This window comes from Orycteropus afer, unplaced genomic scaffold, assembly GCF_000298275.1.
Source record: "Orycteropus afer afer isolate SDZICR_OR568_19922 unplaced genomic scaffold, OryAfe1.0 scaffold00462, whole genome shotgun sequence".
Taxonomy (NCBI): domain Eukaryota; kingdom Metazoa; phylum Chordata; class Mammalia; order Tubulidentata; family Orycteropodidae; genus Orycteropus; species Orycteropus afer.
The window spans coordinates 932,344-943,636 of record NW_006922049.1 but is presented as its reverse complement, the minus strand read 5'-3'; the positions used below and the strand labels follow the sequence as shown (position 1 = coordinate 943,636).

The window sequence follows — 11,293 nt, the reverse complement described above, 5'->3', positions numbered from 1 at the left end:
TCGGGCGCGGAGCGCTCTGCTCGGCACGCATGGCGCCCGCACACGGAGTCTGACCTGATGCCGACGCAAGGGGGCTAATATGAACGCCCCTCTCGCCGGACTCTGGCCCTGGCTCCCGCTGCTCTTGACCTGGCTCGCCCCCGAGGTCAGCTCCTCATGGTGGTAAGTCCCCCCGGCGGGCGCGGGGGCCTTGGGAAGAGGAGAGTGCGGACCACACGGACCCTGGCGGCGGCGCTGCGCCGCGGCTGCGGCCGAGCCCCGCCCGAGCCCCTGCGGTCGTCCTCGCCTCTAGCCCCTGCTGAGCCCCTTGGCTCTTCCCGGCCGACCATTCCAGCTGTGACAACTCCAAAAAGGCAACATTCCCCCTCACAGGAGAGCGCGGATCTTGGTTTATTTGGATCCAGCTCAGCAACAGCAGAATCAGCCAATTTCTTATCCCGTTGAGAGACGCGCTAGCCGGGTCTCCGGCACAGACGCGCGCGCGCGCGTGTGTGTGTGTGTGTGTGTGTGTGTGAGAGAGAGAGAGAGAATTCACCTTGAAAACTACAGTCGTCTCTCTCCCTAGTCTTCGTCCCCCGCCCCCCCAAAGATCGTCTGGAGATGAACCGATGGGCCAATTCAGGCGGACGGGAGTTGTGGAGCCCAAAGCGACTGATTTTGCATTATTTCTTCTCCTTCCACATTCCTAATGCTACACCCCCGTGGGGCGGAAAGACATTTGGCTGCCTTGAAGAAATGTAGAAACTACTGCCTTGATGCGGGGCTTCACACCCTGGGCACTGTAGGATGTTAGCCTGTTGAGAACCGTCAGGGTGAAGAATAACTTTGCTGCTGTCCTTTGTATGTTGATCTGGGACACACACACCCCCCCCCCCCATAATGAAGGAACGTTGAACAGGAACAGGTCTTAGCATGGTTCAGAGCTCCAAAAGGAGACTGTCTCCGCATCCAGAAACTCTTCTCCATCTTCCACCACCTTCCCATCTTGAGATAGAGTGGAGAGCTGTGTAACTTTCTTGCCCATACAAGTTCCAGAGCAGGTATGGAAATACTGATTGAGAAAGACCTGCTATCATGGGCTCAGTTTCAAAGGCTCTGACAACAGAATAAGAATCTCAACCAAATGAAAGACTAGAACAGGGACCTTTAGGAAGACATGGGTACTCTTCAGAGGAGCAAGGCAACACGCGATGGGAAGAGCGGTTTGATCCCTGCCTAAACCCCTTTGAGTAGGAAGCAGGTTAGCCTTGACATTGCTGACGTGGGATCAAAGATTGATTTATCAGACTGACCGTTTTTTTCAATAAAATGACTGTTCTGTTTTCATGGGTGTATAAACATTATTTATTGCTCAGGCTTTTTGTCACATTGTCTCTCAGCTGTCATGTAAATATATTTTTTGGAAGTCACAGCTGTAACGATTTTATGATCATATAAAATAATGAAAATACAAGAAAAAGACATTCTGCCTGTTTGATCGCTTCAAAAGACACCTATGGCAGCTTGGGTTATATAAAAGGTACCTTTCTAAACATTTCACAACTAATAGAGAACATCTGGGTACAGATGATGATGTAATTTTTTGTTAAAGTTTCTTTTCAAAAGTACTTTATGGGGCTATAACACTGTTTGATTCTTCCAAACATTTAGTGTCCTTAATAACAATAGAAAGAATTTCTTTTTCCAAAGGTTTTCTGTAAAAGCCAACAAGAACGGGAAAATGGAAATATTTAAAGGATTCTTTAGGGGGAAGGAACAGCATGTCTGTGAGGAGACTGTAACATCAGATACCAGCAGGTGTTGATTAGACAGATACAGACCATTTTTAAGACACTTGAACATTAGGTCAAATAAAAGGGAATGAGGCTCTTGGAAAGGTCGGCTTCCTTCAAAGCCAAGTCCAGACACATTGTGTCACTGAGATCAGAGCCTTCCTGGGAAAAGTCTTTGAAGCATTCTCCCCAAAACACAGTGCCCTTCCCCCTCTCATTCCCTTCCCTGACCACGGACCTTGCCTCTACCCCCTCTGTTCAGAACATCATTCACTGGTGGAGGCTTCCTGGGGAGAGACATCCGGAGCCCCTCTTTGGATTGGTTTCTACAAGATCACTCGCCATTCTGGCTTGCCTGCTTCTCCACTGAACTCAAATGAAATGCATCTTCCTCTCTAACTCACCAGAAAGGATCCACTGAACTCAAATGAAATGTGCCTTGCTCTCTGACTCAGCAGAAGGCTCAGGAATCTTCATCTGAGACATGCTCTGAGCTCTTCTGTCTCATGCTGCTCTCACACTTGTGTTGGTTCCTCACAGGTACATGAGAGCCACCGGTGGCTCTTCCAGGGTGATGTGTGACAACGTGCCAGGCTTGGTGAGCCGCCAGCGTCAGCTGTGCCACCGACACCCGGACGTGATGCGTGCCATTGGCCTGGGTGTGGCAGAGTGGACAGCAGAGTGCCAGCACCAGTTCCGACAGCACCGCTGGAACTGCCACACCCTGGACAGGGACCACAGCCTCTTTGGCAGAGTGCTGCTCCGAAGTAAGTGTCCTGCCTTAGTCCAGCTCTGCGGGCTCTCCTGTCACACACCTGTGCTGCTTCTCACCTGACCTTCAAATCCGCTGCTCATCTCTTCCTGCACTTTGGGCAACCAGAAGCTGCTCTGCTGGGTGGCATTGGTCCTGTTTCACAGTTAAGGACGGGATAAATCAAGGAACTTGTCTAAAGCCTCATGAGAGGCCAGTCCTATAAGATCTGGACGCAGTGCCATAGGCTTTTGTCTTTCACCACTTTCCTCTGTCCATCAGGTAGCCCCTGTGTGTCCCTCCAGGTGCAGACGACTGTCTTCCAGTGAGGGAGGAAGCAGTCACGGGACTCTCTTGACTTTTCTTCATCTTTCTGGGGCTTGGATCTTCCAGAAGGACTTGAGCAGAGAATCAGGATGGAATTCTCTAATCTTTTATCAGCCAAAGATGATCATGATTTAAAAGCACCAGATAAGCTTTATTAAGAAGCAGAGCTAAGTCTCTGCTCATCCCCTTTGGTCTCCCGTCTAGCTTCTGAGCCCCGGGTCACTAGCTGTGTCTGAATTAAACATTTTTCTCAATAGACTGTAGAGTCTGGAAGGGCAGGGACTCTGCTCCCTGCTCCTCACTTGCTGCCTTGTGTATTGCAGACACCACTCGTTCTTTACAGTGAATGAGTGGGTGAACTTGTAGTGAACACCTGCCATTTTCTAGAAGCATTCTAGGCAGTAAGGATATTTATGGAGGGTAGGGGTGGGGACCATGAATATGTACATTTCTTTTTTACTGAGAAAGAGTATTCAGCATTATGTTGTTGTTTGCCGTCGAGTCGGCCCCGACTCGTAGCGACTCCTCCTTGGGTTTCCAAGGCAGTATCACTACCGAAGTAGGATTGCCCAAAATTCCTTCCGAGGAGTGGCTGGTGGGTTTGAACCGCCAGCCTTCTGGTGAGCAGTCAAGGTGCCTTAGGCACTATGCTACCAGAGCTCCCGTTTCAACATTATATGATTATAATAAATTTCTTAACAGTTCTGAATATGGAAATTAGCTGCTTCTTGTTAGATGTCTTCGCCTTGATTTCAACTCATAGCAGCCCTATGTGGCAGAGTAGAACTGCCCTGGAGGGTTTCCCAGGCTGTACGTAACCTTTACAGGAGCAGATCGCCAGGTCTGTCTCCTGCAAAACAGCTGGGTAGGCTCATCCCAACAAGCTTGTAGTTCACCACTGAACACTTAACCATTACACCAGCTAGTATACAACCAGAGAAAATCACATCAGTGTCAGATCTTATTTTCAGATAATACCCATCCACTGACCTGGCACTATTACCATTCTAAGAAATAGCACTGCCCATTTGCTAGTGGGAAATCTGACTGAAAACAACAGTTTACGTGCAAAACCCAGAAACAGGAAACTTTACACTTGTTTTTACCCCCCCACACACACTCCCCTATTCCTAAGAAAATCATTCAGACTATGCACTTGGTAATGCTTAACAGAGGGTGTTTCTATCATGTAATCATCACAGTCCTAGGGTTTTATGAGGCCAAATGCATAACTGAATGTCTCTAAAATCCCCCAAGGGCGTAGTACTCTTACTCTTAGTGTATCCCTAAAGTTAATTTACTGCAATATTCTGCCATTTTATTCTCTAATTTTATTCTTCTGTGTTCCTTTTGGAATTTTGATAATGACGTTGCAATTTTTTTTAAAAGTTAATGGTAAATTTCAGCTACGTGGGATTTAAGACTTCACCTAAATTAGCTCACCAGTAAATCAATTAAAGTGCTGGACCTTGCCAAAGAGAGTTTGCAAACATGCAGCACGGGGAATCTTTGAATGTATTATGTGCAGACCCTTCCTTGCTGTTTAAAACGCATAAGCAGGTTTCTTTCTCAAAGTGCTCACAACTGTTTTCCAATTATAGTAAACTAGATGCACATGAAAATCTACTTATGTCTCCATATTGGGAAAATCTTTAGCTTACAAATCAAAGGAAGAAATTTTGAACACTGATCTTAAAAATTGTGTATCTGCCACAGCTGGGAATTCATTCATAAAATTCTTTAGCTTAATCTAGGCAATATTTGTTTCTTCAGAGCTGTAGAGTTGCAGAGAGGGAGGAGGTTAGAACAGGAGGCAACAGAACTAGTTTGAGTTTGTCTAAGGCCCCAGGTATATAGGAGATTTTAATTTGCACTTTGTTCAGCTTTCTTTCAGATGAAGCAGTATGCTTTGCCAAAGTTCTCAAAACTTAAAACACGCGTGCTACACAATTTCTTTCCATTTTTTATGGAAGGCCAGATTCCATTCTGAACATTTATGCAAACTCCGGTGACTGTCAGTGATGATTTTGTGTTGGTTCTGGGAGGGCTGAATTTGGCCTGAAGCAGCTTATCCTGGAAATAATCATGAAATTCCAATGAGGCTATCCAAAGAGTTTTACAATTAATTGTTGGAGGGGAGTTCACATCTCACATTTGTGAGGAGCTCTTCTCTGAAGCCCACACATCCTTATAGATGAACAGGAAAGCTAAGGATAGCACCAGGTAATAGAACGTGAAAGTGACTGAAGTGTCCGTGGGCACAGAGAAAAGGAGAATATTTGCCTCTTCTGCTTCAGAGAGCCAGACTAAGAAAGACGCTTAGGAACATTTGTAATTCACTCATTCAACAAACACTCACCAATCACAGGCAGAGAAACTTGATGACAGAACTAGTAAACCCAAAAATATTCCTGTAAGAATACACCTCCAGGTTTCTAGAATAAGCTTTTAAAACTGAAGAGGTGATTAGGTTACTTCTTGGCGAATCTCAAAATAAGCTAGCATTTTCAAAAAGAATTTGGACAACCCATAACCTCAGGAAAGCCTAGCTTCGAATGCCTTGCCCTTCCAGGTTAACAATCCTCTCCCACTTCTCAAAAAATGCTAAAAAAAATAACTTTATGTACTTACTAGATGTTGCTGGTCTTCTCTCAATCTAAAAATTAGAGCAATTTGACAGTTACACACCCGGAAGTATACATATCACCATTTAGATTTGAGTTTTATTCCATTTTGTTATGGCTTTGAAAAAAATCAGTTTTTCTAAGAAGAGGCCCAAGATCAAAATTTGTTTTGTTACAAAGCCAGCTCTTGCAGTGTGCTACTATTTCACACATAGCATTTTAGTGATTCATCTCAGACACTTAACTCAAAACATCTTAAGGCCATATCTACATGATACCAGAACATCTGGAGGTAAAATGAAAAGTTTTGTCAATGTACTAAATTTTTAAAACAAATAATCATTGGCTATTTACTAAAGTGTTTGAATAATAAGTGACAAGTATTTATATTGATGTTTTTGCTCTGGAAATTATTTCTGAAATATGGCAGATTTTAAATGGTTTTTTTTCTTTCAGCCAACAAGCTAATGTAATTATTTGCAAATTACACTATGATGAATTCTGCACCGAGATAATTTATTCCTCTGCTGCTGTCAAAATGCTGTCTGGTCACTGCCTGTCTCCCATACCTTTCCCCTAACAGCTCACCACATGAAAACTTTCTGCTTGGTAAATGAGACAAGTACTAAATACATTAAGTGTTTGGGAACTCTCCTCTATGTGATTTCTCTAAATGTGGGCACTGGACTGCTTGCTAATCTAAACCCAAGCTTTAGCAGACACATAGGACAACTATGGATAAGGTGTTTTCCTAAACTGTAAAGTGGGTATAATAAAAAGCTTGCTTTATCTGAAACCCGCTACTTGACATTAAGCCACATTAGCATCTGTTGTTGTTGTTGTTATTTGCCGTTGAGTCGGCCCCAACTCATAGCGACCCCTCCTTGGGTTTCCGAGGCAGTATCACTACGGAAGTAGGATTGCCCAACCTTCCTTCCGAGGAGTGGCTGGTGGGTTTGAACCGCCAGCCTTCTGGTTAGCAGTCAAGTGCCTTAGGCACTATGCTACCAGAGCTCCTAGTCACCTTATTTTAGAAAACATCTCAGTTCCACTTAAAAAATCCGTGATCCTTGTAATAGGAGCTGGGACCCTTTAAAACACCTCCCAGGATCATCACATTTCTCTCTGGAGAGTGTTACCTGCTACCTATGGCAAATATTCATATAATTGACTTTACCTAACTGCAGGCTATGATTGATTCCTTTTTTGATGGTTGGAGGTTTCGGGGAGGTATTTTTTGAAGGCTGAGGTAAGTGCCATTTAATATGGTGTAGATGTGTTTTCCCTATTTTTAATAATGAGACTAGCAGAACAAATATTGCAAAGGATGTATAATAAATTTTAACACTGAGTGACAAACGGAAACAAGCAGGGCTTCCATGCAAAAAGGTGGTTTGTTCTCCCAGCTGTGTGGTTCAAAAGTCACACTCGTCTTGACATATTGAATCGCCAAATGGCCCTCTGTTTTCTGCCTTACGTTGGCATTAGGTTGTTCAGCTTCTATTTTGGTTGTTAATATATTTGCTGCAGCAACCATTAATAAAAAAGCATACTAATAACAATGAAATACAGCCCCACTTGAAAAACGAGGTGCACACGGACCCTAAAGAGCCTTATATCTGTCACTATACCACAACACCGTGTTATGAGTTACTACAGATTATTAAAATAATTTAATGTAGTTATTGCTCTGAAATATGTACCTTTCATCCTGTAAGTGAAAGTAGCCTGCACTCTAATAAAGAACAATTCTAAGAAAGCACCCCAAAGGGTTCTTGCCCAAGTCTAATTATAGGCGGTAAATTTGTTTCCTTCCAGAAAAACCAAAGAAAAGCTTTTCACTGTCTTTTACCCAATACTAGTGATTAGTGCAGGTGTTCCAGAAGAAAGTAAATTCACCTTAATAGTCAGACATAGTATGTAACTCAAGGATATTGCATATTGCCTTCAACAATCTCTCAATTACTTGTGAAAGTTGATGCCAAGCCAAAGCTGTCCAGCATTAGTGCAGGGAGGGGGAGGCTGGTCACTGCCTGAGTTCTCTTCCCACCTCAATGCCTAGGTTTCTCCGAATTCAGTATTTCAGTCTCGAACATTTAGATGCAGAGGAGCTTCCTCAGAAATGCCTGGAGGTTGGGGAGGGTTTTTCCAAGGGAAGATAGAGTATCCTGGATACGAAAATATATTAAGAAGTGATGGAGTTGTAGGCTACTATTTTGTTGGTTGGTGCAGTATGTCAGTGGGCTCAGCCGCGATCCTGAAGTGTGGCAGTTCAGGACCCAGAAGCACGTTGCAGGAGAGGCCTGGTGATCTGCTTCTGAAGGGTCAGCCCTTGAAAACCTTGTGGAGCCCAGTTCTACCCTGACATTTATAGGCTCACTGTGAGTTGACTCAGAATCAATTCAATGGCAACTGGCTGCTTTTTTTTTTTTTACAAAAAAAAATCTTATTTTACAAATGCAGACCTACAGATGCGGTGATCCTCTCTTCCAGGGCATTTCGGGATGGCGTTAAAGCAACCAGCACGTGGGTAAAACTAATGTTTAGCCAGATGCTGGGCTGGATAGTCTTCTGCTTCATTTTTTTGGATAGTCTCTATTTATTTGAAGAGTAGGTGTCAGTCAGATATCTAAGTCGACAAAATTTATCAGTTAGATGATTCACATTAGAGAAAGAGTCTTGGCTCTAGAGAAATCTTCAAGAATGCCAGTACCCTTTAGTTTAGTGACGACACATGCCAGTGGCAGATCAAGAATTAACGAACCGTCATGTGAAAGTTTTCCGAAACTAGCAATACTAGACAACTTTTAAGAAAAGCATTTTTGTTTCAGGTAGTCGGGAATCTGCCTTTGTTTACGCCATCTCCTCAGCTGGAGTTGTGTTTGCCATCACCAGGGCCTGTAGCCAAGGGGAGTTGAAATCCTGTTCCTGTGATCCAAAGAAGAAGGGCACTGCCAAGGACAGCAAGGGCACTTTCGATTGGGGTGGCTGCAGTGATAACATTGACTATGGGATCAAATTTGCCCGCGCATTTGTGGATGCCAAGGAGAGGAAAGGGAAGGATGCCAGAGCCCTGATGAATCTTCACAACAACAGAGCCGGGAGGAAGGTATGGAACCGCGGTGGGCATTGTGGGCTGCTTGGCCTTGTCTTCTTAAACGTTCCCAGCGTTGATAAGGCGCTGTGTAGTCACAGCTTTCCACTGTCCCCAGCCTAGAGTTCTTTGTTCTAAAGAATACTACCAGCTGAGTTGGAATAACCCCACCCACGCTCCACCTTCCTTCCCACAACAGCAATGATGGAATCCACCCATTGCTTTTGGCATTGTGGATAGTCAAGTGTTTATGGTCCCTCTGGGTAGTGTATCATTAAGACAGAAGATATAATCTCTGGGTTAGGATATGTTTCCTCCCACATAGCAGTGAGGCCTTGAATGCTTGTATCTAAGGGATACCAAGAACTAGAACATCTTTTCCCAAACTTTTTATGAAGGCAGTTCAGCAGACATGGCATATTGGCTTCTTCTAGCTCCAGGTCTCTCTTTTAGAAACAGACCCAGGTCTCACTCTTAAAAACACCACTTTGTGTTTTCTGGTGCTGAATGAGTAAATGGACCAGGGAAAGACAAGGCATCAAAGGGATACTCTGCCAATTACACTCTAATCCTGACTAACCTCCTGGTTGTGGGTATATGGTCAGTATTCTCTCCAGGCCCCACTGTCAGATAAGAAAACAATGGTCCTCAGGGCGCTCAAGGTCATATGATGAGTCAGAGGAAAAACCAGGACTGAACTCAGGTTTCAACTTCAAGTCCAGGGTGCTTTGGCCTAGGACTAAACCATTTCAGTGCCAACATACAAATGTATGCATTAGCTACATCTACTTCCATGGTGGCAAGGCCAGGATAACTAGGAAATCTGAGGACTGCACTTGATGCTTATGTAGAGAGCCAAGACTGGCTCGCTGATCAAATGTTTAGTGAGACCATTCTGGCAAAATCTAATTGCCAGTGGAAAGAGATAACCGTAATTTGTCTTTTATCAATGCAACATAAAAATGTGGTTGATATTAGTATATGAAGAAAGAGTAGCATAAAGTGGAAAGATCTCTGGGGGACGGAGAGCTTGAATAGAAAAGAGAATAAAAAAGAATGCAGATCTGTTTGGATGAACACCCTTTAAATAGACTCATGGATAGAACAGATCTCACTTAAAGGAGGCTACAAGGGAAGAATCCTTGCTTAGCACATGGAATAAGATGAGTGTGACTGAACTGTTTACAAATAGTACCTTCTTGAACTTTAAAAATCAGCATTCCTTATTTTCATGAGTTTATGGACACAGAGTGACTGCTGCCAAAAACATAGAATATGGTTGTGTAATCCTGCAACTATTGGTAATTACTGTTTGTGCAATGGTTTGGGTAAAAACATTTTACATTGACCTTTGTCTTGACATTGATACGGCATGTATAAGTTATAAAGTGTGGTGTCTTTGATAGAAGTGTGCTGCTTAATGATTAGATCTCAGATTGTTTGAAAAGATAAAGGCCTACGGGGTCATGCATACGTCTCAGAGAGAATGTAGACTATCAAAATAAATGTTAATTTTGCTGAATAAGTCAATAGATGTTGAATGTTTCAACTCTTCAAGACAATAGATCTTGGCTATTATATATGAGGCCCTGAATAAACATGAACTTTTTCATGTAAATCACATGATTCCTCGCCATGTGGAGGTGAACAGCTGTCAGGCCTCAGATATTCTCCTGCCTACTCTGTAGAACTTAGGAGGCTACTTTTGATTGGAATAAAAGTGCACACACTGACTTTTTAAAATGTGGCTTTAATTAATGGTGGGTGGGCAGACTTTTTCAAGATGCATGATGTCAGTGAATATGAACTTTAATGAGAGTAAATGTATTGAGATAAACATGCGTCTCTAATTCTCTTCTTGCGGTCATTAGGCCCCCAGTCTCTACTCCCCCTTCGTAGCAGCAGAAGGTCTGTGGAATCAAAATGAGAACAGGCTGGGCTTGTGTTTGAAGGCAGAACTGAGCTAAGCTGCTCACCGGCCTGGTTTAAGAAAACCCCAGCCCCCCAGGCTGACAGCAGCAGCAGTTCACTTTTATTTTTTTTCTTTGTGCTTTTCTGTATTTTCCAGTGTCCAATATGAACATCTCACCCTTTTTAAACTAAGGGGAGAAAAAACAATATATTTTATTAAAAAAGAGATCATCTATTCCAAGAATTCTGTTTAGCTGGCACTACAATAAGCATGCAACACTGCCATTCACAGCAGGCCTTGATTTTTCCCCAATAGTTGAATAGTTTAATTCATTCATTGTAGCAGCTGGTTAGAGCACCCTCATGTGTCTCTGTGCTGTAATACAATTTTAGATCCTAGAAAGTATATTTTTTATTTTAATTACAGCTTAAGCAGAGTTTATAATGATATTTTTTTCCCCTTCATGTTGATTTAAAGACTCAGTCATCCTGAATTGAGTCTAGTCTTCTACCTCCAGATATAGGACTATTAAATCCTAAAACAATAAGCCTACCCTGCTTAAAACAAATGTACTTATAGCAAGAACATCCCATAGCTTCTCTCAGCAGCTATTCTTAGGGCTAAAGAAACCATTCTATGAAAACTTCTTTAATATATATAAAATTAGGGTTAAGAAATGGCAAGTGAGCCATCCCATTACTAGGTATATACCCTAAAGAAGTGAGAGCCATAACAAGAACAGATATATGCACGCTGATGTTCATCGCAGCACTATTTACAATAGCCAAAACTTGGAAACAACCTAGATGTCCA

At 43.1% G+C, this 11,293-nt stretch overlaps 1 protein-coding gene across 1 annotated transcript in view; it reads left to right on the top strand.

Moving 5' to 3' along the window:
* The first annotated feature begins 79 nt into the window (after positions 1–79).
* WNT2 (Wnt family member 2) overlaps positions 80–11,293 on the top strand; it is a 70,830-nt gene continuing 59,616 nt past the window's right edge. Inside the window, exons 1-3 of the mRNA XM_007954506.1 lie at positions 80–162; positions 2,313–2,539; positions 8,306–8,583. Coding sequence (XP_007952697.1) covers positions 80–162; positions 2,313–2,539; positions 8,306–8,583 — 588 coding nt within the window. The remainder of the gene's footprint in view (positions 163–2,312; positions 2,540–8,305; positions 8,584–11,293) is intronic.